Source organism: Platichthys flesus, chromosome 1, assembly GCF_949316205.1.
Source record: "Platichthys flesus chromosome 1, fPlaFle2.1, whole genome shotgun sequence".
In the NCBI taxonomy this organism is placed as follows: Eukaryota; Metazoa; Chordata; class Actinopteri; order Pleuronectiformes; family Pleuronectidae; genus Platichthys; species Platichthys flesus.
In genome coordinates this window covers 22704150-22726500 of record NC_084945.1, presented here as the reverse complement: position 1 = coordinate 22726500, position 22351 = coordinate 22704150, and the positions used below count along the sequence as shown (strand labels likewise).

At 42.6% G+C, this 22351-nt stretch overlaps 1 protein-coding gene across 1 annotated transcript; it reads left to right on the top strand.

Annotated features, from left to right (window-relative positions):
* The first annotated feature begins 886 nt into the window (after positions 1 to 886).
* tent4b (terminal nucleotidyltransferase 4B) lies at positions 887 to 22325 on the top strand. Its single transcript, XM_062389070.1, has 12 exons — positions 887 to 1823; positions 13557 to 13680; positions 16499 to 16545; positions 16891 to 17011; positions 17491 to 17598; positions 18044 to 18172; positions 18429 to 18642; positions 18731 to 18857; positions 19032 to 19135; positions 19280 to 19509; positions 19668 to 19814; positions 19989 to 22325. The coding sequence occupies exons 1-12, from the start codon at positions 1279 to 1281 to the stop codon at positions 20145 to 20147; spliced, it is 2055 nt and encodes a 684-aa protein (XP_062245054.1). The 5' UTR covers positions 887 to 1278; the 3' UTR covers positions 20148 to 22325.
* Positions 22326 to 22351: the final 26 nt, after the last annotated feature.

Here is a 22351-nt window from a genome sequence, read left to right as displayed (position 1 = left end):
TTATATGGGACGAAAAACTATTTACAGTCAAGTTAGGGATCTGTATTTCAACAATGTACTCAATTAATTTATAAATACTTCTCATATTTGTTGCTACATAACAACTCCCAATGTTTACTCTAACCGTAATCATATTTCCTACTTCTTAACCATTACCCTAACTTTGATCTAAAATTGAAACGTGACTTCACCTTAAAATATGCTTTTTTTTTTTTTGCTTTCGCTCATAAGGAAGACAAGTCCCCATAATGTGACCTTGGAAACAGCTTTACACAACATGAGCAGTACTTGGACCACACACAGACACACATGGATATGATATATTTTTAATTAGTGCAGATATCATTAGAGTCATGAATGAGAGATCACCTTGGGAACTTGTGTCTTTTAAAAACTAAGCGTTTTATCAAGTAATACATTGGGACTTATTGTGGAAATGCCTTTTATCACAGCCCTGTGGAGAAGCTACTTTCCCACAGCTCAACCACGACTGAGTGTTGCAATCACGATGTATTGTGATCGGTAGGTTTATTTATTTGATCGGTACACTACCTGGTACAATGGGTACAACATGTACTGAATGCTACTGAATTAACGTCGTGACACCGGGGCTCAAATTTAAAGTCAGGCAGAAGCAGTGGTACGTGACCTCTGACCTCTGCTCTCAGGACAGTCAGAGAGCAGCGGGGCTCAAAGCGCAGCACTGGGCCGGAGCAGAACAAACGGGGTTCGGCTGGTGGCTGCTTCGCATCTTGTTCCATGTTACTACTTTGATGGGAGGATAAATCGCACGTCGTTATGTAACAGAAGAATCCTGTCTGTTGCGTAACGACGGTGCCTCCGCCCCTCGCCCGGCGCATGCGCAGCGGCTTCGTGCGCTCCGCCATTGAGGCAGCTACGATCAGGAGGACGGGGTCAGAGGCACTTCTTCTCCGACCGCCTGCAGCCGCACGCTTCTCCAGCATTCACACCGCGACACCGGGCTCCAGCCACCGCTTCTCACAGCCTGACTCACACCCGTCGTGACTCCCGTGGGTGAATCCGCTCGTCGGCTGCGTGTAGCGCCACCACCGAGGACCGAGTGTCTTTTTTTTCTTTTTAAAACCAGACTGTGATAGTAACGGGCAACCCAGCTAGCAGCAGCAGCTACTACGAGGCTACAGCGGGCTAGCTGACGTTAGCTAGCGCCCTGGCTAGCTAGCTAGCCGCACACGAGCTGAGCAGTGCTCGCTGGTGGGGGCGGGGGGGAGGGGGGCGGTGTGCCTACAGTGCCGTTTGATGGATCCGAGGATCGCCTGGTTTCAACCAGAACAACGCGGACCCGCTAACAACCTGTGGATGCAGATCTGGGAGACGACCCAGGGGCTCGGCTACTTGCACGTTAATAACAGCTACAGCAACGGATCGCAGAAAGTGAACGTCAACGGAGCCGTCCTCGGCAGCAGTAACGGGGCGCTCGACTCCAACTCCGCCGGCAGCGGGGAGCCAGGGGCCAGGACCCAGGGGATGTCGTCCTCAACGGGGAACGGAGGACTAATGGAACAGCGGGACTTTATACCTCTGGAAACCAATAACAGTAACTACAACAACCGAGCGGCTGGCAGGGGCGGTGTCGGCGTCGGAGGGGGGCAGCCGGGCGGCGGGGTCGCCGTGCTCTGTAGGGGGCTGACGGACGCACACCCCAACAAAAGGAAAAGAGACAACAAAGCCAGCACTTTCGGATTCAATGCCAGCCTCTTGAACAGTGGCCCCGACACGGGACGCTACGATGGCTACACGGGCACGCCGTGGAAAGTCAGGAACTACTCGGAGGGAATAGTTGGGTAAGAGAGTTCATTAATGTCTGTTCGGTGTGAATCACGTCGCTGGTAGTGGAGGCACTCGCTCTCCTCCCAAGCCCGCATTGATCGCCCTTTCTGTGGATCCCTCTGTGGGGTGTGTCCGGCTGCTGTCAGGACAGCCCATGGGAACCAGCAGTTGATTCACTGATTTCTCACCAGCACCTTCAGGCTGACATGACACATGGAGACGATTGTCAGTGTCGCCACACCCACTTCTTCAACCCCACCCACTGATTTTACAGTTGCATAACTTTGTGTACTTTGTGCACCAAACATGATCCGTCAAAAAATTGGGTAGGGTCAGGGACAAATCATTGGCTAGCTTGTTTTGGTTGGGTTAAGGTGCTCATGAGTTAATTTCAAACAAACTCAGAGTGCTTGTGGAGAAGTCGCACCTGAAAAGACGTTTGAAAGTTTGTCTGAAACAAGTACAAGAACAAGATCATTGTGGAATTCAAAAACATCGGTCAGCCATACATCAACAATCAATGGTTCCAGTGGTTTTACTTGAAAACAATGACTCACAAGATATTTCAGCTTTTAGTTTTTCTTGTGGTTTTTTTAATAAATGTTTAGAAGGATGTAATACAGTCATTGGTGCAGGCCTTTGGGTATTCCTGTATAAATTGAACATTGTGGTGCAGTAACACTTACCATTTAAATCTGGGCTGACTTGGTTTGTAATGGTTATTAATGGGGCTACAAAGGTCGCTGCTTTATTGGTCTTCCTTAAGCCCACATGGATTGGGCCTGCAGTATTGCAGAGGCAGTCAGCGGCCAAAGGAGTTTAACTTAACTTTTTAATTCCGTGTTTTGAGGGAAAGCTTGCAGGCTCGCAATGAGCTTTAGTTTGTTTTTCAATAATGTAAAAGAAAAAACTTAAGAATATGGTTGTGATACTGATGACCAATGGCAGTCAAAGAACTTCAGTCAGGTGATTCCACTGAAGGACCATAGGACACACAGCCAGTCAAGGGTAAGAAAACATGCTGGTAAACTTACAGCAAGAAGAAGAGCTCATTTGTTTTGGTGTAATTTGGCCAAACATTATGAAAAATGGATTGTAGTTCAAGGATGTGGAGTACAGTACAGAAGCACAGTGTGCGTGTTAAGTTAAGTTTTATTGCAGATCGTCCACAGTCACACATTTCAGCTGGCACGCAGATGTCAGCACAGTGGTCCAGTGGACCCTCATGTGAGGCCCTGATTTATCTTTTATAGGTGTTTTCATTTACATGACCTGTGGGTAACGGCCAGAGAATAGGGTCCAAAGTTTACCAAGAGTTTTCCTTTCACACCAGCAGCAGGAGGTCCTCTACACAGACGCGTTCACAAAAGCAACAAATCCTCAGTATTATTCAGGCGAGAGGTGGTGCTGCCGGGTGCAGCAGGCGGAAGCAGGAAGTGACGCCTTATTTCCACTGCGGAGATCACATGGTTTTCTTTAAAACACACAGACACCAGTGTCAGCTCTTATCACCAAAAACTCTCTGGACATCTTTGCCAGTGAGATGTGTCATCTTTTAGTTTGAGCCTTTCTGCACCTGTTGCGTGTTAAAAAACATCATCAAGCTCCCCGACTCACTTGTTGTGAATCCCTGCTGTGTTCTCACATCGACATTCATCCTATTCCTATTCATACCTATTAGTTTACAGTGCCCACCACAGTTTAAGAGTATGGCTCGTGGTAGATTGTACACTGACTATTGCGTTAGTGCTCACAGAGGTGGAGATTTGGCTCATGTCTCATCAAACTAATTTGAGTATCAAAGTGCCTGAACAATGCTTTTGCTTTACTCCATCATGAGGAAGTAAAGCTGTGGTCAGCCTGAATGCAAGTGGTAATACTGAATTACATTGATAACAAGAGTTCATTTGGAAATTGAATCTAGACGCCACCAGAAACTTATCAAAACAGTGTAAACTATGACTCAATGCTCAGCAATTGATGGGGTGTGACAGGGCATCACAGAATAAGGGAATTCAGCCATGTTTTTGCAGAGGGAACATGTGGATCATACTGAGCAAACAGTTTCAGAAAATGTAAGTAATACTACAAGAGTCTTACTGCTTATTAAACAGTGGCTTTTTTCCTGTATTTACTACATTGTCAATGATGGCATTTAATGTGATCACAGTGAACAAACCCAAACAACAGTTGTACCTGGTAGAGCTCATAAATCCGTCACACCCAATTCAACATTTCTGTCTTGGTTTCATAATAGAGAAAGGAAAGGGAAAGTACTCTGATATTCTGTACACAATGTTTAAACACATAGATCTGAACTCCATGAATGTGTCAGATGTATATTTTTACAGAAAGATCCCTACAACATTTATGGAGTAATTAACAATATTAAGAAATTAAAAAAGATCTGCATAAAACAGTATTCGGTTGTTTGCTGTACCATCTCTCCAATAAGTTAAGTACAAACCGTTTTAGTACTTTTTGTATTATCCAACTGATAAAAAACAAGCAAACAAAAGTGACATAATTGACAAACTAATTATATGTAGCCAGCCATAAAGCTAAAGGTGCTCAATGTGTTGCATAAATATTGAGTCAATACCAACTTGAAACCAGAGATTTCATTCATTATGCAGCATAAATAAGCTTAAATCGTTGTCTGAGCTAGTCCTTTAAACATGAGGACAACAGTATTGAGAAGTGGCGTAAGAAAATATTATTGCATTTGAGTATTTTAATATTTGAGGACACTCAGTAATTAGTTTTTGATTAATAGTTTAACATTTAAAGGTTAATATCATAGAGTGGATGGATTGCATGATTGTAATCCATCTGCCATTTCAAGCTTAGACTTCAATATAGTCGTGGGTGGCTTTCTATACAATGACAGTTATAACTAGATTTACAAAATAAAAAATATTTGTCTCGCATACAATATCTCAATAATGTATATTGAACCATAGCCACTGTATCATTACACAGCTCTATAGTATTAAGATGCGATATGATTCACTGGCATTGTTACCTATGTCCTAGAGCTGGGCAATCAACAGAAAAATGTATTGAAGCCAAAATGTCTAACCTCTAACTGACCTTATTTGGGGTGGGGTGTGTTAGGGTTCATTACTTGAGGTAAAAGTTTGATACAATCGTGATATTGATTTAAAGTCATATTGCCCAGCCCATCTATGTCCCTTCGTCAGCTGAGTTCTCTCAGACGTGACAACTGTAGAAAAATATGTTTGTGGCTCTGTTGTAAAGGCCTTTTAGGTGCAGAGCGCTGCCCCCTCCCCCAGCCTGTTCTGTTGGACGTGTAAATAAGCAGAACACCAGAGTGTGGAGCTCAGTCTGATCCTCATTTATAGTAATATGGAAGCCCTGTGTTTGCTTTAAGCACATTCCTTGGTGATTAGCGTGGCTAATACCAGAACCTGAACCTAAAAGCATTGATCACACTCACCATCACTGAGGACTCTCTGTGTAAACTCACACTAGTCCTTACCAGCTTGTAATGCCATGACGCGCCATGGCATTACAAGCTATTTCAAAATGTAGAGGGCTACAGAATATTTTATCTTATGGCTGTAAAGGCTGTGTTATGTTAATTCCATAGTTAAATCTCCCCTCTTAATACACGTTTTTTTATTTCTTATGTGATGCTGTGTGAGGAATGTGTAGAAAACTGGTAGATGTTCTCTTGGTTTTTGACAGTTGATTTACAGGTTCACAGCTTTACTAAATACTGAAAGCAGAAGTGGAAAAGAAGCAATACAACTTCATAGGCCTGTGGCAGGGCGACTGGTGGAGATCTTCCTCACCAGCTAACTTTAGTCAGTGAAATAAAGAGCTTGTCTTAGTGTTGGTACCCTAGCAACTTTGCAGGGTTTGATTGACAGGTTAGCAAATGTTTTGAATCAAATAAGTTAAATATTACGAGTCTCTGCGATCAACCTGTTTTTGCCATTTAGTCTTGGGTTGCCCTTTTTGTACTGCTCAACATTTGGATTTGAGGTATAAACTTAAATTTGCTGTCTGGTGAGTAACTTGGGGAGATGGGAAATGTTACCCAGAGGATCCTTCATATGTTAAAAAGGTAAAAACAGGGTGAAGGAGGAGTGTATGTTGTAGTGCTTTTTTCCATGAGACAGTCTGTACACTATATTTGGCCATGGGGGTTGGCTAGAGAGAGGCAGGCATGTGCTTATTTGTGTTTTATGCTCCTCCAGTCTTTCTGGAACTGAGTAGGTCCAAGCAAACAGCCCACATCAGGATGGAAAAGGACCAGTGTTTATATGCTCCACACGGCCTCACTCCCACAAAACAAAGCCAACCCTCGCAGAGAAACCCGAACCCCCTCTTTGTCTATCCAATCAGATCGGGAGCTCTAAGGGAGTGTTTTTGCCCCCATGTTTTCTGGCCTTGTAGAACAGCTATTTAGATTCTTCATAATGGGCACAGGAAGTCAGCGTACCCTCGGAGAGCTGTGGCCTGTTTCTGCCCCGCTGAACTGTGCTCTGATCTGGATTTTTATTGTGTAGTCAAGATGCAAAATTCCAGTCATTTTAAAACAGTGAGGCATTGTGAAAGAATCCATTCAGAGTGATGTACTACAGGGTCTGTTTTTCTGCATTGGAGCTGGACGTGTGAACTGATATTTCCAAGAAGAGGAGACACAAATCACAAAGCGGCATCCAAAATGGTGAAAACCAGTGTTTAAGATAGTGTAGTTTCATACTCTATTTTTTTTATTTAAAATTTCGGGGCAAAATGTTTGTTGTGTGGTTGGTGGTTTCATGTTACAAATTGTGACCATGTATTAGATAAACATTTCCAGTCCCAACACACACATTTAGTTAAATTCTCATTTAGATGAAATGTTGGAAAAAGGGGAAAATAGCTGACTAAGAGCAGAACAACAGTAAACTTAATTATTTTTTAACCGGAAGTGAATAATAAAGCATAGACTTCAGAATAAGGGCACATATTAATAATCGTTTAAATAATCGTGATTTTTGATATTGATCAAAATAATCATGATTATGATTTTTTTCCATAATCGAGCAGCCCTATGTGAAACCATTTGACCTTTATGATCGTGATGACAGTGGTGGCCTGCGCTTGATTAATTTCCACAGGGTCCTGTGTTGGCAGCTTGTTTGGAGGGGTGAAGCCGATCATCACTTGCAGGCTAATGAAATGTGTGGTTAATCGCCCACTGATGAGTAGCCCTGGCCCACTGTGTTATTGCCATTTATTGCCGTTGTCTTCTGGAGATTTATGACTCCCAGCACAAGCGCACAGATAGCACCTCTGTGACTGAAGCTCCATTATTAGAACTGCGGTTCATCTAGCCCTTACTGTCTTTGACATCTATGTCACGTCCCCCTCTCGATTTCTCTGCTGGCTGGCTTTTGGTCAAAGCATGTGTAAGCCTGTGTGCGGAGAGGAGTGCTCCACATGCTGCTCCTTTGGACTGTAGGTGAAACAGCACGTGTGGGCAAGCCATCCATAACTCGGCCTTCCCATGTGTAGTGAGGAATGTGTTTTCTTTTTTTATGCTCTTCCTGTCCAATACAAACCCTTACCCTGCTTCAGACTGATGCAGTCAGCATTGCAATACACACCATTCTTTCTTTTTTTCACAGCCTGTGTTCCGAATGTGCCCCTCTGAGCTTGTTTACTGAACCGAAAGGCTTTGAGAGTTTCCCTTTTGCCGTAGACCATGTTGTGTTTTTTACTTTTGCTAGTGCTGATGTGTTAGTGTTGCTACAAAATTGCATATAATATCACAGTATTATGAATAGGGGTGGGAATCTCCAGACACCTCCCATTCAGAGGGCTACGATTCGATTAACGCAGTGATCATCTTATCACTCTTGTATTATCCCTCTGCAACAAAGAGGTTCAAACAACTATGTTGTGATAATCTTTGGAAAGTACTTCTTCCAGGTCGTGTTCGTGTTCGCGTGTGCGTGCGTGTGTGTGTGTGTCCGGCCGTCTCTGTTGCTCACAAAAACTGACTACCACATGTACTTAGTTATTGATTGATGGTGTCGGGTTATGAAATCCAAATTGTTTTCCGGTCACTTTAACCCTGCTGTCTTGGCTGTGCGCGCCTTGTGTTGTGTGTAGCAGATGAACTACGTGTTCACAGTGTTCACATTTTTTCACTTTACACTCATTTAAAAAAACGAGTGTAAAGTGACTGGTGTGACCACATTTATAGTCCCACTGTTCCTGTTCCTGCAGAACCTTGCTCCATCCCTCAGGCACGAGCAGGCATGGGCATGTCCATCACCAGCAGTCAGCTGTCTTTAGGCTTAGGTGTAACTGGAGCTGTTTTGTCCCAGTGCCCCCCCTCCTATATCAGTTCATTGATGAAACATTAATGAATCTTCTATCTGCAAGATGCTAACACCTCTGCCTCCGTTTGATGCTGTTCTCATTTTAACAAAGCCTGTGTGTGTGTTTGGTGCCACTTGTTTGCCTCCTGGCATTTCTGAAGACCTGAAGCTGTTGTTTGGTTGCTGTAAAGGTTCTGTGGCCACAACAGTGTCACATTACACATACACACACTCGCACTATTCACTTTTGTTGCAAAAGTTGTCATGGTACACAATTTCAAGCCCTTGTGTAAATAGAAATCATTTTTGCCACAACAGTGTTTCATCACCACCACTCTGATCTAATGCAGAGCAGTGGAACGTTGACTCTGTTCAGACCTGGAGTTAACATTCGTCCACATATGAGGGGTCGTCTACTTAGCTGACATCCTCTCACCCAATACAGACACAAATGATTATTTGCAGGAGACGCATTCAGCCCACATTTCAATGTTGGGTAAACAGGCAAACTTAGCGCTGTCCACTTGTGATCACATTTCTCACGACAGACATTAATACCAGGTCTGAACAGAGCCACAAGTGTTTCTATTTGAGTGTTATGTCTCAATTCTCTTACAGCAGTCCGTTTTTACAATTTCAAATTCATTTAACCAACACCTTTGTACAGTCAGCGAGTGGTGCTCAGTGTGACGTGACTGCAACCTCTCCCTCCTTCATCTTGCCCAGCTTAACAGATGGCTCTCGTTCACATGAAGGCATTTCAGCACCACACCCAGTCCTCTTCCACTTCCTTCCTCCCTCGCTCTCCATTTTTCTGTTTCACCTCATGATCGAGTCTGGCCCTTTTATCATTTTTCATTTCTTTCAAACTTTCCCCGTCCCTCTCATCCTGGCACATATGCTCATATTTTCCCTTTCTACCACATCCCCATTCAGCCGCCTGCAGGCCAGCCACTCAGATTGAGGTGTTGCTGTGCCTTCATGAGGTGGCTCAGTAGGAATGTCAAGCTTCCTCCTGAAGCTCATTGTAACAAACTAGTACATTATGCAAAGACTTGATGAAATCCTTCAAACGGTTTAAAAAATAACTGCATGAACTCCGAGTAGAGGCCAACTTGGCTAAGTAGTAAGAAAATACTTCTTTATTCATCTAAGAGAAGCATGTAGAAAATGCCTTGAACTGAGTTTGTACTGGTGTTATGAGTTACAGGAAATAATCAGCTGATTGTGTTATTATATAATAAGGTGTATAATGAATGCATAACTCTGTCAGAGAACACACAACTCTCTTATGTAGCCTTGGTCACAGTGCTTCAACTATTAATAATGAAATGGATTAAACTTTACTGACACTATTTTGTCTTTCATAGCACGCTTCATCACCTTTTCATCATCTGGAAATTTATCTGGTCAAACGATTCCTGTAGTGTGAGGGGTTTTCAGACATTATCTTAATGTCCCCAAGTGGATCAGAGCCTCTTGTGCAAGTTTATAACAAGCAGCGACTGGGCAAAAAGCGCAATAGCCAATGAGAGCGAGCTGACCAGGAAGCGTCGCCGCCCAGACTTTGCATACTATTTAAATAAGGCTGTTGTTTCCTTTACCAGGTGGAGAGTTAAAAAGAAGGTCAAATAATAAACAAACCAGTGCAACCAGCTGACGACACCGACAGTCTGCCTCCATGTTTGTTTTTATTCAGAAGTCAGTACTCAGGGTTTGGTCCTGCATCTCGACTGGATCGTCATATGTTAATTCTCAGGATAAAAAAAATTGAAAATGCTCTAGTGTGCAGCAGGCATTATCTGCAAGATCTTTAGCAAATATATGCAACCAACAGAAGGTATCACTGGGAACATTTCACGGGGAGATAGTGTTTTTTTTTCCTCACCAGAAGCTGGAGGTCTCCTGAAACCTGTTCAACAAGATTACATAACATTACTCCTGCATGCAAGTGGGATAATCTGATTGTCCCAAGGGTACATGTTCATTCTAGGCAGGTCCAAGACTGAGAGGCTGTTAGAGAAAAAAGGTGGGGCATAAGATATTTCCTCATCAGATGACAAGGGAGCACCAGTGGCCTGGTGCTGTTGTGGAGGAGGGATACTCTTAAAATGGGTTTCGGTTATAATGCACTGTAATGGAAGCACACAAACTGCGTTGGACCTGAGTCAAATGGGGTCGTGACTTTACCAGACTTCTAAAATCCCTCAGTTCAATTACAGCACATGAAATGAATCCAAATAGTTAAGCTTTTGTCAGAGGTGTCATAATGATGCAGGGTGGATTCACAGAGAACTATGTTCCTTCGACCATGAAATGATGACTAATGCAGTTGAGTTTCTGTTACTCTTAAATGAAACCTAAGGTTTAGTTGTGAGGCTGGAGTCTCTGCTGTGTGCAAACGGAGATTTGGAGCATTTGTCAGCTGCTGTGTTGGAGGAGTGACGACAACAAACAGCACAGTTTTTCCTCCTCATCTCTGAGAAGACAATAACATCATTATTAATACAGAAACTCAGTTGGCACTTGTCTTATGTCTTGGTCGGAGCAAAGTTAGTCAATGAAACCCTACCCTAACCACAAACCCTTCTTCAGTTGTCTATTCATCATTTTAAGTAACATTCTGTATTTACATGAAGACATCATTTTCAGGCTTGGGCCTCTTTCAAACCAACAATAGAGATGCATTTAATACACAACCTCAATGTTACCACTGTCTTGGCCCATCCTGAACAAGGCCATCTGTCAAAAGCGACTTCTGCTAGTGTTGTGAGAATAAAGCTGATATGATAAGAAGATCAACGGAAAATTTGTAGGTAACAATTTTGGCAGCCAATTAGTTGTTTCCTTTTGATTTCAAGCAACAGGCCAAATATTTTCATGTTTCAGTCTTTTGAATGGTAGGATTTGCCATTTTCTTTGTGTTGTAATAGAACATCCATGGGCATCAGGAAAGGATCTGTCAGATTAATCATAAATAATTACAACGATAAAAATAATTGTTATATAATCAGTTTTTGGCAGCGGAGAAGATTGTTTTGCTCTGCAAGTAATTTCAATACATGGTGCTGAAATAATCTAGATTTTACCCGATCCAGGTAGGTCACGAGTGTTTGTTATATAAAACCTAGACACATGCATGCACACGCACTACTCTTAGGGGCATAGTCCAAACAACAGTCAGTTATCGTTGGTAGCTGCAAGTGTTTTTCTGGTCCAGCTTTCTGCGCTATGCTTTGTTGCCTTTTAATTTATTAAAGAAGTAGAAATATCACTTGAGTTCTCTCTTTAATATGGCCGGAGGAATACGATTGTTGCTGGCCTAATCTGGGATTACACGGGCTGTTTCTACACATGTGCGTGTGTGCGCCTGTATGTTTGTGCTCTTATTTGTCTGCCCACAGAGGCTTGTCCTGGGGTCTATGTTTATGTAGACAAGCTGGTCAGTCAATAAGTCAGCGCGTGTGGGCAGTGTGACCTGTGACAAGGACAAATGTGGTTCTCTTACTTGGCCTGCGCACAATAAGCACCATTTTCTCTTTTTTTCTTTTTAAATACTGACATTACACAGGGAGCCAGCCGTTTGGATTTTGATCTGCCCTACAGTTCACCAGAAACAAATAGTTGTTTTAGGGATGACATTTTGAGCACTTCTTGGCTTCTGGATCACAGAACTCTTGACCGTATAGTGTGCTTGTAACTTTTCGGTGTTTCCCTGGACCCTCGTGTTTTTTAATTATTAACTTCCAACCCTATCAGTATTGGCTAAGCCATATAGCTGCGTGAAGGGATATTTTTCTTGGCTCTACATAGTTGTAGAAAATGACCTGCAGACATCAGAAAATGTGATTGCCCAACTTCTTCAAGCGAAACCTGATAAGTAGCTCATACAACACTATGACAGAACATATCAGTCAAACTAATACAACCAAGCGATTATTTCCCTGATGGGCATGATTCTACCTGTTCCTCCACGGGTAAGCTAATAATGGAAGTATTCATAGAGCTTCTGGAGACACACCCCTCCTTTTTGTGTAAAGTTGTAGAGGGACGTTTTTTTGGCAACACCTTGTTTAACATTCTGCAGTAGGTAAATTTAATCCATTTCTCAGATTTGCAAATTAAAAAAAGTCTTCATTTGTCTTTCAGCGGACTTGTTGAGTTCAGCTGCCGGGAGTAGTGACACACCTCTTTCACCGCAGAGGTCAAAGTAAAGCTATCTTTTTTTTACAGCATAAATTTCCATTGGCACCGCACCAATAACCTTTTGGATAATAAACCCCCACTGTCAAACATATGTAATTTATGTGAGCTCTGATTATTCAGGATACAGAGGGATAGAAAGGGAAGGGAGATAGAGAACATGCCCTCTCTTGCTAAATGAAGTACTAGGATTATGTTCTTTTACAAAATAATGAAACCCCAAATTGCCCTTCTGGATTTTCTTTACATCGAACTAATTAAACAACTTTCAGCTCAGTCAGAGGATTAAACTAACTTACTGCAACTGTGGATTTGTGCATATATGTGTAAGTATAAAGAAAAGATAGCTAGTAGCAATGCCCTGTCAGTCTGACTCAGTGTGACATCTGTAGCTCTGACTGTTGTTATTCAGTCCCAGTGCAACCAATATTGTGTCCTTTTAGCTCTGCCATCAGGGGGAACACAGATTAGGGCTGCAGAATGAGAGTGACACCCAGATAGTGTTCGTGTTTCCTGTGTCTGTTGTCTTAAATCAATGTGGGACATGGATTTTGACTAGACCTCAGTACCTAGAACTGGTACCCAATAACCCAGAATTGTTGCATGTCGATGCCGCTTCTAACACGCGACTAACGCAAAAAAAGAAAACAAATATCTCCCGGTGGTAAAGCCGTGACACACACACAGATGTCAAGAGAGTTAATGGGGATAAGAGCTAACAACATTGTCTGTGTTCACCTGGCTGTTTATCGCTCACCTGAATAAAGGATTTGTTATTTGTTGCTGTTGTTAACGCAGACTGTGCATGTGTGAAGGCAAATTCTTCCTGATTGTACAGTTTCTGTCTCAAGCCGGCCTATGTTAACCCTACAATACGACGTGTCCAGGATGAACCCCACCCCTAGCCCAATGCCAGCTGAGATAAGCTTCAGCTCCCCCACTACCCACATAGGACAGCCTGTATATCTATTGGATGGATGGATGATCTGTTCAGATAGTTAACAATATCAGTTACACAAGCTGACTTGTTGCCTTGTCTTTTTTTGTCCTATTTCTTCTCATGGTCGTATAATAAGATGTCACCTGCTGAATGTCTATAAATATCTATATGTGGTTTGTAGGTTAGCTTTTCCCCTTCTGTGTCTCCGTGTCTTTTTCCTTCCACTCATCTCACTACACTGTCTTCTGTGTTCTCTGCAGGTTAAACGAGGAGATCAATGATTTCTATGACTACATCTCCCTGCGACCAGAGGAGGAGAAGATGAGGCTGGAGGTAGTGGACAGAATCAAGGGTGTCATCCACGCCCTATGGCCCAGCGCTGAGGTATGCATCTTCCCCCGAAAATCTATTCGTAGGGTGCGACAGACTTGATGTTTTTATGTGCCACTGAAAAACGGGTTTAGAATTGCCGGCAGCTATTTGCTTTAAAAACAGATCTTACCCGTAATCAGAAAGCAATGCGATGAGGGACACACTGCATCACTGGAGGTTATTTTGTTTTAGCAGAAATGGATTTGTAAAATAGAGGGTAAATTATACACACTGAACACAATTTATCTTGGCCTGGTCGAGTTCTTTCAACAAGGTACAGTAATTTACAACTCTTAGGCACCACAGTTATTATAAGAGCGAGGCTGTGTGAGGGATATTGAAGTAGTGGCTTTAAGCTTCAGCCTTTCATCAAGATTCCTCCTCCGTTATCTCGCTGCTGCACAATTATCTGTTTTGGGCCATGGTAATCAGGGCCACCTCAGGCATTTGTGCACCCACTGATTTTGATCGTGTTGATAGAGCAGTGTGTCGGCTCCAAGCTGTGCAGGTCGTAAATGAAGGAGCACAACACAGTACCAGAGCTGGCCAGTTTTATTCCTTTTCCACTATGGACTGAGCTGGGGCAACATGGTAATTCAGGCAGTGTGATCCAACCACAGTTACATAGTGTTATAAGCAAGACAACAAATCAATAGGACTTTCTAGTGTAAGTACATTTTAGTTGTTTCTATCGGGGCATTTAGAGAATTTGTATATACATTTGAATAAGAAAACGACTCCAATCAAGTCAAGATTGGCTATTTGGTAGAAGTACGTGCAGGGTACTTCAGACCCGCTCACAGAGAACAACAATGACTCAGCTGACATCCTCATGCTTCTCAGTGTCCACAAATGTCAATTTGTTTCTAGACAACACCCCAATATCAACACCGATCACAACAACATCGATTGATACTTTTATTTCTGGCTCAAAGCTTTCTTCACAGCGTGCTTTCATTCATGAAGCCCATCCTGACTCCAATTTCTCTCTTTCTGTGTGTCTCACTCTGAAACTCAAACACACACTGACACACACACACTAACACAAACACAGTGCCATCGGATGCACCTGTTAATTCAGACTGGGTAAAAACAACATAATTTTGTCTTCACGAACACAAGTGACGGTCTTCATTTTTTTCATATTAGAACCTGAACAGATATATTGTCAATCATATTTAGGAAGTACTGTATGTAATAAGATAGTATTGCTAAGTATCATGGCTGGAATGTCAGCATGTTTATGGACATCATAGCTTTTTGTAGGTCCCATCGCACAGATGGTCTCTAGTTTAACTGAGTTTGGATAAGAAGAAACTCACAGGAGGTGCTGCTGCCGCACAGAGTTGTGATCTTTCCAGGTATATTGAAGCTAAGTAAACGGTCTCATGAAAGAGTCACCATCGTACTTGAAATATCTTAAACTCTTGACCTTTTAGATATTCACGGCCTGCCAGTGATTGACCCCACTTAATGAAGGGGTCAAGTAAAGGTTTGACTGGATGGTGCCAAGAGGAGACCAAACACAGCTCATCTTCGTGACCACCCCCTGTAGTTAGTTCACCTTTCACAGAGGTGTTCAGGATTTCCTGTTCATTCGTTTGTAAACACGGCTTTGCAATCAGCTTAGCCCTGGACATGTGACTGCTCAATGTGGGACGTAGGGAGAAGGTGTAGGAGAGCTAAGGAAGGGTCAAGGCTTAAGTCTATTTCTGTTTGGATGCCAATTTTTACATGCTCAGCGGGACGTTGAAAGGTGGAAGGTTGAGGATATTTTAGACCCTCTTGTTGCATGCAGGTGAATGAGATCAGGTGCTAAAAGGATTGTTTTGTATGTAAACATCCTGCCATGTTAGATTTGAGTCATTTCATCCATCAGTGAGACACAAAGCGGAGAATATTAGCTGCTTTTATTCAGACCATCTTCTCAATTCACTCTATTTATCCTGCTGATCAGTGGTTTATGAACCACGCCTGTGGAGTTTGGTTTGGTGTTCACAGCGACACAATGTTTGGTGGCGGAATAACGATATTTGCAAATCTCGGAGAACAGGTTTTTATATTGGTAAAGCAGAGGGAAAATCTTAAGCCTGAAACATGCTTCTGCGACTGCGTCTGCGTCTTTTCACGCCGCTGTGGCGCAAGACTCGTTTTCATTCATGCTTCCCCAACCGTTGCGCGTCTTACAAAGCAATTCCGCGCCAGAACACTAGGCGGAGTAATGCTTTTTGTCGAAGACGACCTTAGAGACGCCTTCTTTCTTCTTCGTCGATTGTTTATTTACATAGCCACTGCGGCTCCTCGTAGCCTTTTTCTGGCGGACAAATCCGTCAGTGACAGGTTATACAAGTGATCATACTATCGGATATCTTCTGCCAAGTGCTCTTCTATTTGGTCCATATTCGATCTTCTAAATCTTCCGTGATTTCTGCCGGTATTATGGGGCATGAAACCGGAAATGCAGCTCCAGAAGGGATGTAGAGCAGACCAATCACAGCCTTGCGGGCTGAGTGAGCTTGCGGAGCTTTGCCGTAAATTTTAGAAAAGGGGGTCGACACCCGTCAGCACGTAAGGAGGGATACATAAGCACGTAAGGGACCCGGAAGGGCTCTTGCGCTTACGGGCCCGTGAAAACGCAGAAGCATGTTTCAGGCTTTAGGACTGCTACCTTGCATGATGATGCAGTGCACCCATGTCAGAGTCTTTAAGACAGAAATTAGTCTATGATTGAAGATGTTAAAGCCACAGGAAACATGATCAAAATACTGAAATGTACGATTTTTTTTTTGCTTATTCTACAGGGTGTAACTATGTGTGTTCTCTCCCTCAGGTCCAAGTATTCGGGAGCTTCAGCACCGGTCTCTACCTTCCAACAAGGTGAGTCATTAAGTTTCCTCTTACTCTTTGCGAAACTGTGCTGCCCTATAGAAAATAGTTCCTGTGTCTCTTTTATTGCCTGGAATTCCTCGTTAAGAGTTTATTTAGCCATATCTCAGTTACACACATATAGGTGTGTCTAAAGGTACACATGCTTTTTCAAGCCAAGGGAAGTCAAGCCACGTGTGTGCAGTTAACTACCATGAAGAAGATATGAAACTGTTTTACTGAACATAATCTGATAATCTGCAACGTGCTTTTCACATGGAGCATTACAAACTGTTGCTATGTGAGTGAAAATAGTTATGGTCCACCATTGTAATTCTTATATGTTTTTTCGCCCAGTGACATTGACCTGGTGGTTTTTGGGAAGTGGGAGACGCTGCCTCTCTGGACACTTGAAGAGGCGCTGCGCAAGAAGAATGTTGCAGATGAGAACTCTATTAAAGTTTTGGACAAAGCTACGGTAGGAATGTTGTCACCTGCTCGTGTGTATCTGTGTAGTTGTGTATATACCGTGTGTTGCTAAATTAGTTTTTGTTCATAAATGCCCCAAAAAACACAGGCCTGGGCCTTATCCTGCATGTCACCCCACTCTCTCTCCCTTTTCACGTATCTGCTTTTATGAAAATAAAGTTGAAATGCCCCCCCGAAATCTGTGGGCGATTTGTCTTGATTTGAAACCGTGGTCAGATTAGATTTTCCTTCCTTTTTGAGTTTATTTAATTTAAGGATTTACAGGATTTGACTAGAGCTTTGTCTTTGAGTTTCACGTTTCAATTTTGTTTGGGATTTTATAGAGCAGATCAGCGCTCTAACATCTTTGCTTAAGGATCTGGGTTAAGTATTAGTCAGTGGAACGATTATATCAGTAAATGTGGGTTTGTGAACAATTGTGTGTGTTTTTTCACTTACAATAGACTCAAAGTACTATTGTGTTTTCAGGTTCCCATCATCAAACTGACAGACTCTGTCACTGAGGTCAAAGTGGACATCAGCTTCAATGTAAAGAGTGGTGTCGAAGCTGCTCGCCTCATCAAGGAATACAAAGAGGTTTGTTTTATACACTGCTGTGTATTTAGGAGCATGTGTAACTTGAGATTTTAAAACAATACATGAGATTAATATTTTCATGTATCTTTGGCCTATTTAGCCATCATGGTAAGTACATTTAGGAGTTTATCACCACATTCTGACTAACAGGCAGTTTATCTAATTCAAAAACAATGTTTTAATGGAGATTTTATGCCTTGTAAGTCATATTCAGAGTATTTATTTTAAACCACATTTGAACAACATTGTTGACGAGTAAGAAAAGCAAAAAGATGTAAACTTTGGAACATCCCAGGTTCTTACATACAGTAGATCAGGGCTTAATGGGTCTGGTCATTAAAATGTCAGGCCCTTTTGAACCTTCCTCTTTTCCTCTAGAGGGTGCTGTAAAAATCAACATCTATTCCTTATTCTGTCCCTCATGTGCCTGTGTTTGATCCTGTAGAAATACCCTGTGCTGCCTTATCTGGTCCTGGTGCTGAAGCAGTTCCTACTGCAGAGGGACCTCAATGAAGTTTTTACTGGTGGAATCGGCTCCTACAGCCTGTTCCTCATGGCTGTCAGCTTCCTGCAGGTCAGACACACAACAGCTCTTCATGTTTTTCACAAGTTTTTGTCAGTGGTTTGTTTATTAAGATGTACATGAATTAAATAGGAGTCCTGATACACTGGTTGAATTAAAAATGCAGACAAAGTCAACATCATATACTGGATGTAAAAAATGCAAAGACCATCATGTTGGCATAATAGTAATGTAAACTATCCCATAGACATTATTTTTACCACCACAATGATTCTGACATCCATTCTTCTCGGGTTCTTTTTTCCAGCTCCACTACAGGGAGGACGTGTGCAGTCCCAACATCAACATCGGTGTTCTGCTCATCGAATTCTTTGAGCTCTACGGTCGTAACTTCAACTATCTGAAGACTGGCATCAGGATAAAAGACGGAGGTAGCTACGTTGCCAAAGATGAGGTTCAGAAGCATATGATGGACGGCTACAGGCCCTCTATGCTCTACATCGAGGACCCACTGCAGCCAGGTAGCAACAGTGCCAAAAGAATGTTACAGTTTGCCTTTTGTTGTTGTTTTCAGCTTCTCACACATTTCTGACTGTTTGTGTCCTATAGACAACGATGTTGGCCGGAGTTCATATGGTGCCATGCAGGTGAAGCAGGCGTTCGACTATGCCTATGTAGTGCTCAGCCACGCTGTGTCCCCGATTGCCAAGTACTACCCCAATCATGAGACTGAGAGGTGAGGAGCTCATCAAAGAATCTGTCAATTACACGTCAGAGAGAAGAGACCGATACTGAGCTTTGATGAAGGAATATCTGATTGCGCTTGATCCTTCACATTGTTCTTCAAAGCCAGTAATGGCTGTATAAACTGTAGTTTTACATGTGTACCTCCTCTTTTGTTCTATCACAGCATACTTGGCAGAATAATCCGGGTGACGCAGGAAGTGGATGAATACAGGGAATGGATCCTAAAGAACTGGGGGAGACCGTCCCAGAATGACCTGCCACTCAACAGTGAGTTCAAACGCCAACATCTAATATCTTTTCAATTCTGCTTGAAGCTAAAATTCAAGAAGCCAAATGAGGGGTACAACTGTTGCTTAATCTGACCTGAGTCAACTTGACCCTTTGTTGTGTGCATTTCTCTTTTCTCTTCAGGAAATGACAATGTCACGCTATTTGAGCAGCTCGATGAGTGCAACAACAACGTTCCAGACGACGATGACGACGATGATGATGATGATGATGCTGTTGTGGTTCTACCGTCGACCCACCACAGCAAAAACTCCTCCAACTCCTCTTCTCCATCCCCCTCACTGCGCTCCTCTCCTTCCTCCTCTCTGCTGTCACCTTCTTCAACGTCTTCCACCTCCAGTTCCAGCGATGCGGTCAGTCTAACACGCACACACACACACACACACACACACACGTACACCTACCTTTCAAATATTGCTACGTATATGTACGTATCTGCAGCACTTGAAGCTTCATGACAGGAAATAACTATCAAATAATGTTAATCATCCATTTATCTGCTGTTCCCCAGGACTCTGATGGCACACCGTGTAAAACAGCCAAGCAGCAGTCTGGCGGTGGCTCCATCGTCCACAGAGAAAATTCGGCGGCCGTCAGTAATCACCGAACACAGAGCCACAATACCAGCACTCCATCTGGAAGCAACAAGGGAGGAAAGGTGCTGTCAGCCTTAACTTGAACATAAATAAAACAGACAGAAAAACATAATTTGACAGTTTTAACACATTTTGTGTTTTTTTTTTCCCCATGCTAGATAAGTAGCTATATATACTGTATTTCATACCTTGATCGTGCAGAGACACTTATCTGTTTTTTTGTGCTCTAACCCCAGGCCAGGATGTCTCGCTCCAACCACAAGAGTGGCCACCATGGGCAGCAGAGCTCCTCCTCCAGCACCAAAAGTCATCCGAGCAACAAGCCACATCACCAGGGCAACAGCAAGAAGAGGAAAAATGTCCGGGACTCTACACAAGACGATCTCTGCAGATAGGGGTGACCTCGCCTGGCCCGCCCCCGTCCCCCCATCTGCAAACTGACTGCCTGTCATGACCCACTTCTGCTGCCAGACTCCAGCCTCAGGAGGTTGTTAGCAGTATCTGAACCTCCTCAGCATCTGTCTCTATCAAGCTTTTTGAGATGACGAGCAACTATTTCTAGCAGAAAAAATAAGAACAAAAAAAAAAATGAATCGTTATAGGAAATGGGGTTTAATTTCTTGGACCTGAACTGAAATGGCAAGGGATATATGTTCATTGGCTTCCCTACAGCTTCTTTTAAGGAGCAGTTTTCTTTCCCTCAGTCAGCACCAACATAACATGCCTCTTGCGCCTCCTGCTGTCCAGAAGTGGAGAGGTTGTCTGTATGGAATCTACTCTGGAGTGAAACCTGGAGCTACCGGCTGGAAAATAGGTTTCAAATTTTATCAAAAAAAAGACAGAAAAAATTTGCAAATGGCTTAAAATGTATAAAAAAACTGAAATGTTATGTTTAACAACAGAAAAAATGTGTAAACAGATTTTTTTTAAAGATGGTCACTTACAAATGCAATCAGTGAGAGTGGGACATAACTTATGCATGAGAATTTCTTTTTGTTGGTTGATTTTTCTGTTGGTTTAATCTGTTTTGTTATGTCTAAACAGATGATACAAGGATTTGTACAAAAATGCGCCAGAAAAAAAAAAAGTTTGAAAAATACAAGTAGGAAAGGATTGTTTATTATGACGTTTTTACAAGATATACCGATTGAAGACATGTAAACATGCACATCTTGCGCCTGCAGCTTTTTCGGCCAAAGCCGGGAGCTGGTTCGGGTCCCATTGCCAACATGATCATCAGCATCTACTTTTACTCTTGGTTGCTCTCTGTGAGTGTGCTACACTGTTCAAAAAAATTCAGCCTTGAGTGAGCCAGTGCTCGCATACAGCCCTAATGATGACTGGGTGAGAGATCGTCATCTCGCCTCAATAGCACATTCCCACCAGTGTAGAGGCTTTAAGACGACAGGTTAAATTCATATGGGGGGTGAAAATGGTTTTATTGAAAAATCCTACACTTGAAAAAAAAAAAAAAAATTGTGTTTAAAAAATACAACTGTGGATAATGATCTGTTTGTTCGGTAATTTGCCGACTACAAAAATCATTTCTATTTGTTAAATGTATTTATTTTTTTATTAATTATATGAACATAGTATGGATAAATGTATTATTAACATTAGAGCCCATATCTTTTTGAGTCCTATATTTGAAATAGGATATATTTGGGGAGGTGGGCTGGAAACTGGTTTATTCAGGAACAGTAAAAATACCACCTTTTTATTTAATTGGGTTTTTTGTTTTATTTTTCTTCCGTGACAGTTGAGTGACCAAGTTACTTTGAAAAGCTTGAGAGAGACCACTTTGTTCTACAGCGACAATTGTATTTTAATCTGTGGCTGGTCTACTTACTTCAAAAGGGAGCGGATTGTTTTTTTGTTTATTTAAATTTTATTTTATAAAACCTGTCATAGCAACAAAAATATATTCAAAATGTCAACCCCCTTCTGCCATTGCAGTAAACCACCTATCCTGTAGATGGAGTAATTGCTCTCCAGTCTTGATCCACACAGAGTTTGGGCTTGTATACTGCATTTGGACAGTTTATCTCTGCGTCGTTTTCCTGATAATTCCCTGATATTCAAAGTGATCGGGCAGCTGCACATCGAGAACCCGATATCTGGGTGCTTGCTGGAGGGAGGGACACACCAACGCACAGTGCATCCCCCTGTCCATCTTTACCTTTTGTCCCACAGTGAAAACTAGTAGCCAGCAATAACTACCCACCTGATGATCACTACAATGGCTGCTGCAGCCGCACGGTGTCCACCATCTCCCGTGGTTTGAGACAGCGAAGCACATCAGACCTGCAGCCCGTTATGATAGTGGTGAAATGTTAAGGTTCAGCGCCCCGCTCCCATCACCCCTCAGTGCCACAGCTGCGGTCTAAATGCACTATAGAAACGCTGGTCTTGTGGTAGACAGGACTAGGAGAAGGGTCAAGTTAGCAGCACCGCCTGAATGTCCACTGATCATTTCTTCTTCACTGCAGGAAGACTCCAAACCAACTGTACTCATCTGAAACGTTGTTTCTCTGCAGCTATTACAATCCATGCAATAAAACCAGTACAATTAATCCACGCGTGCAGGCACCATTCTTTC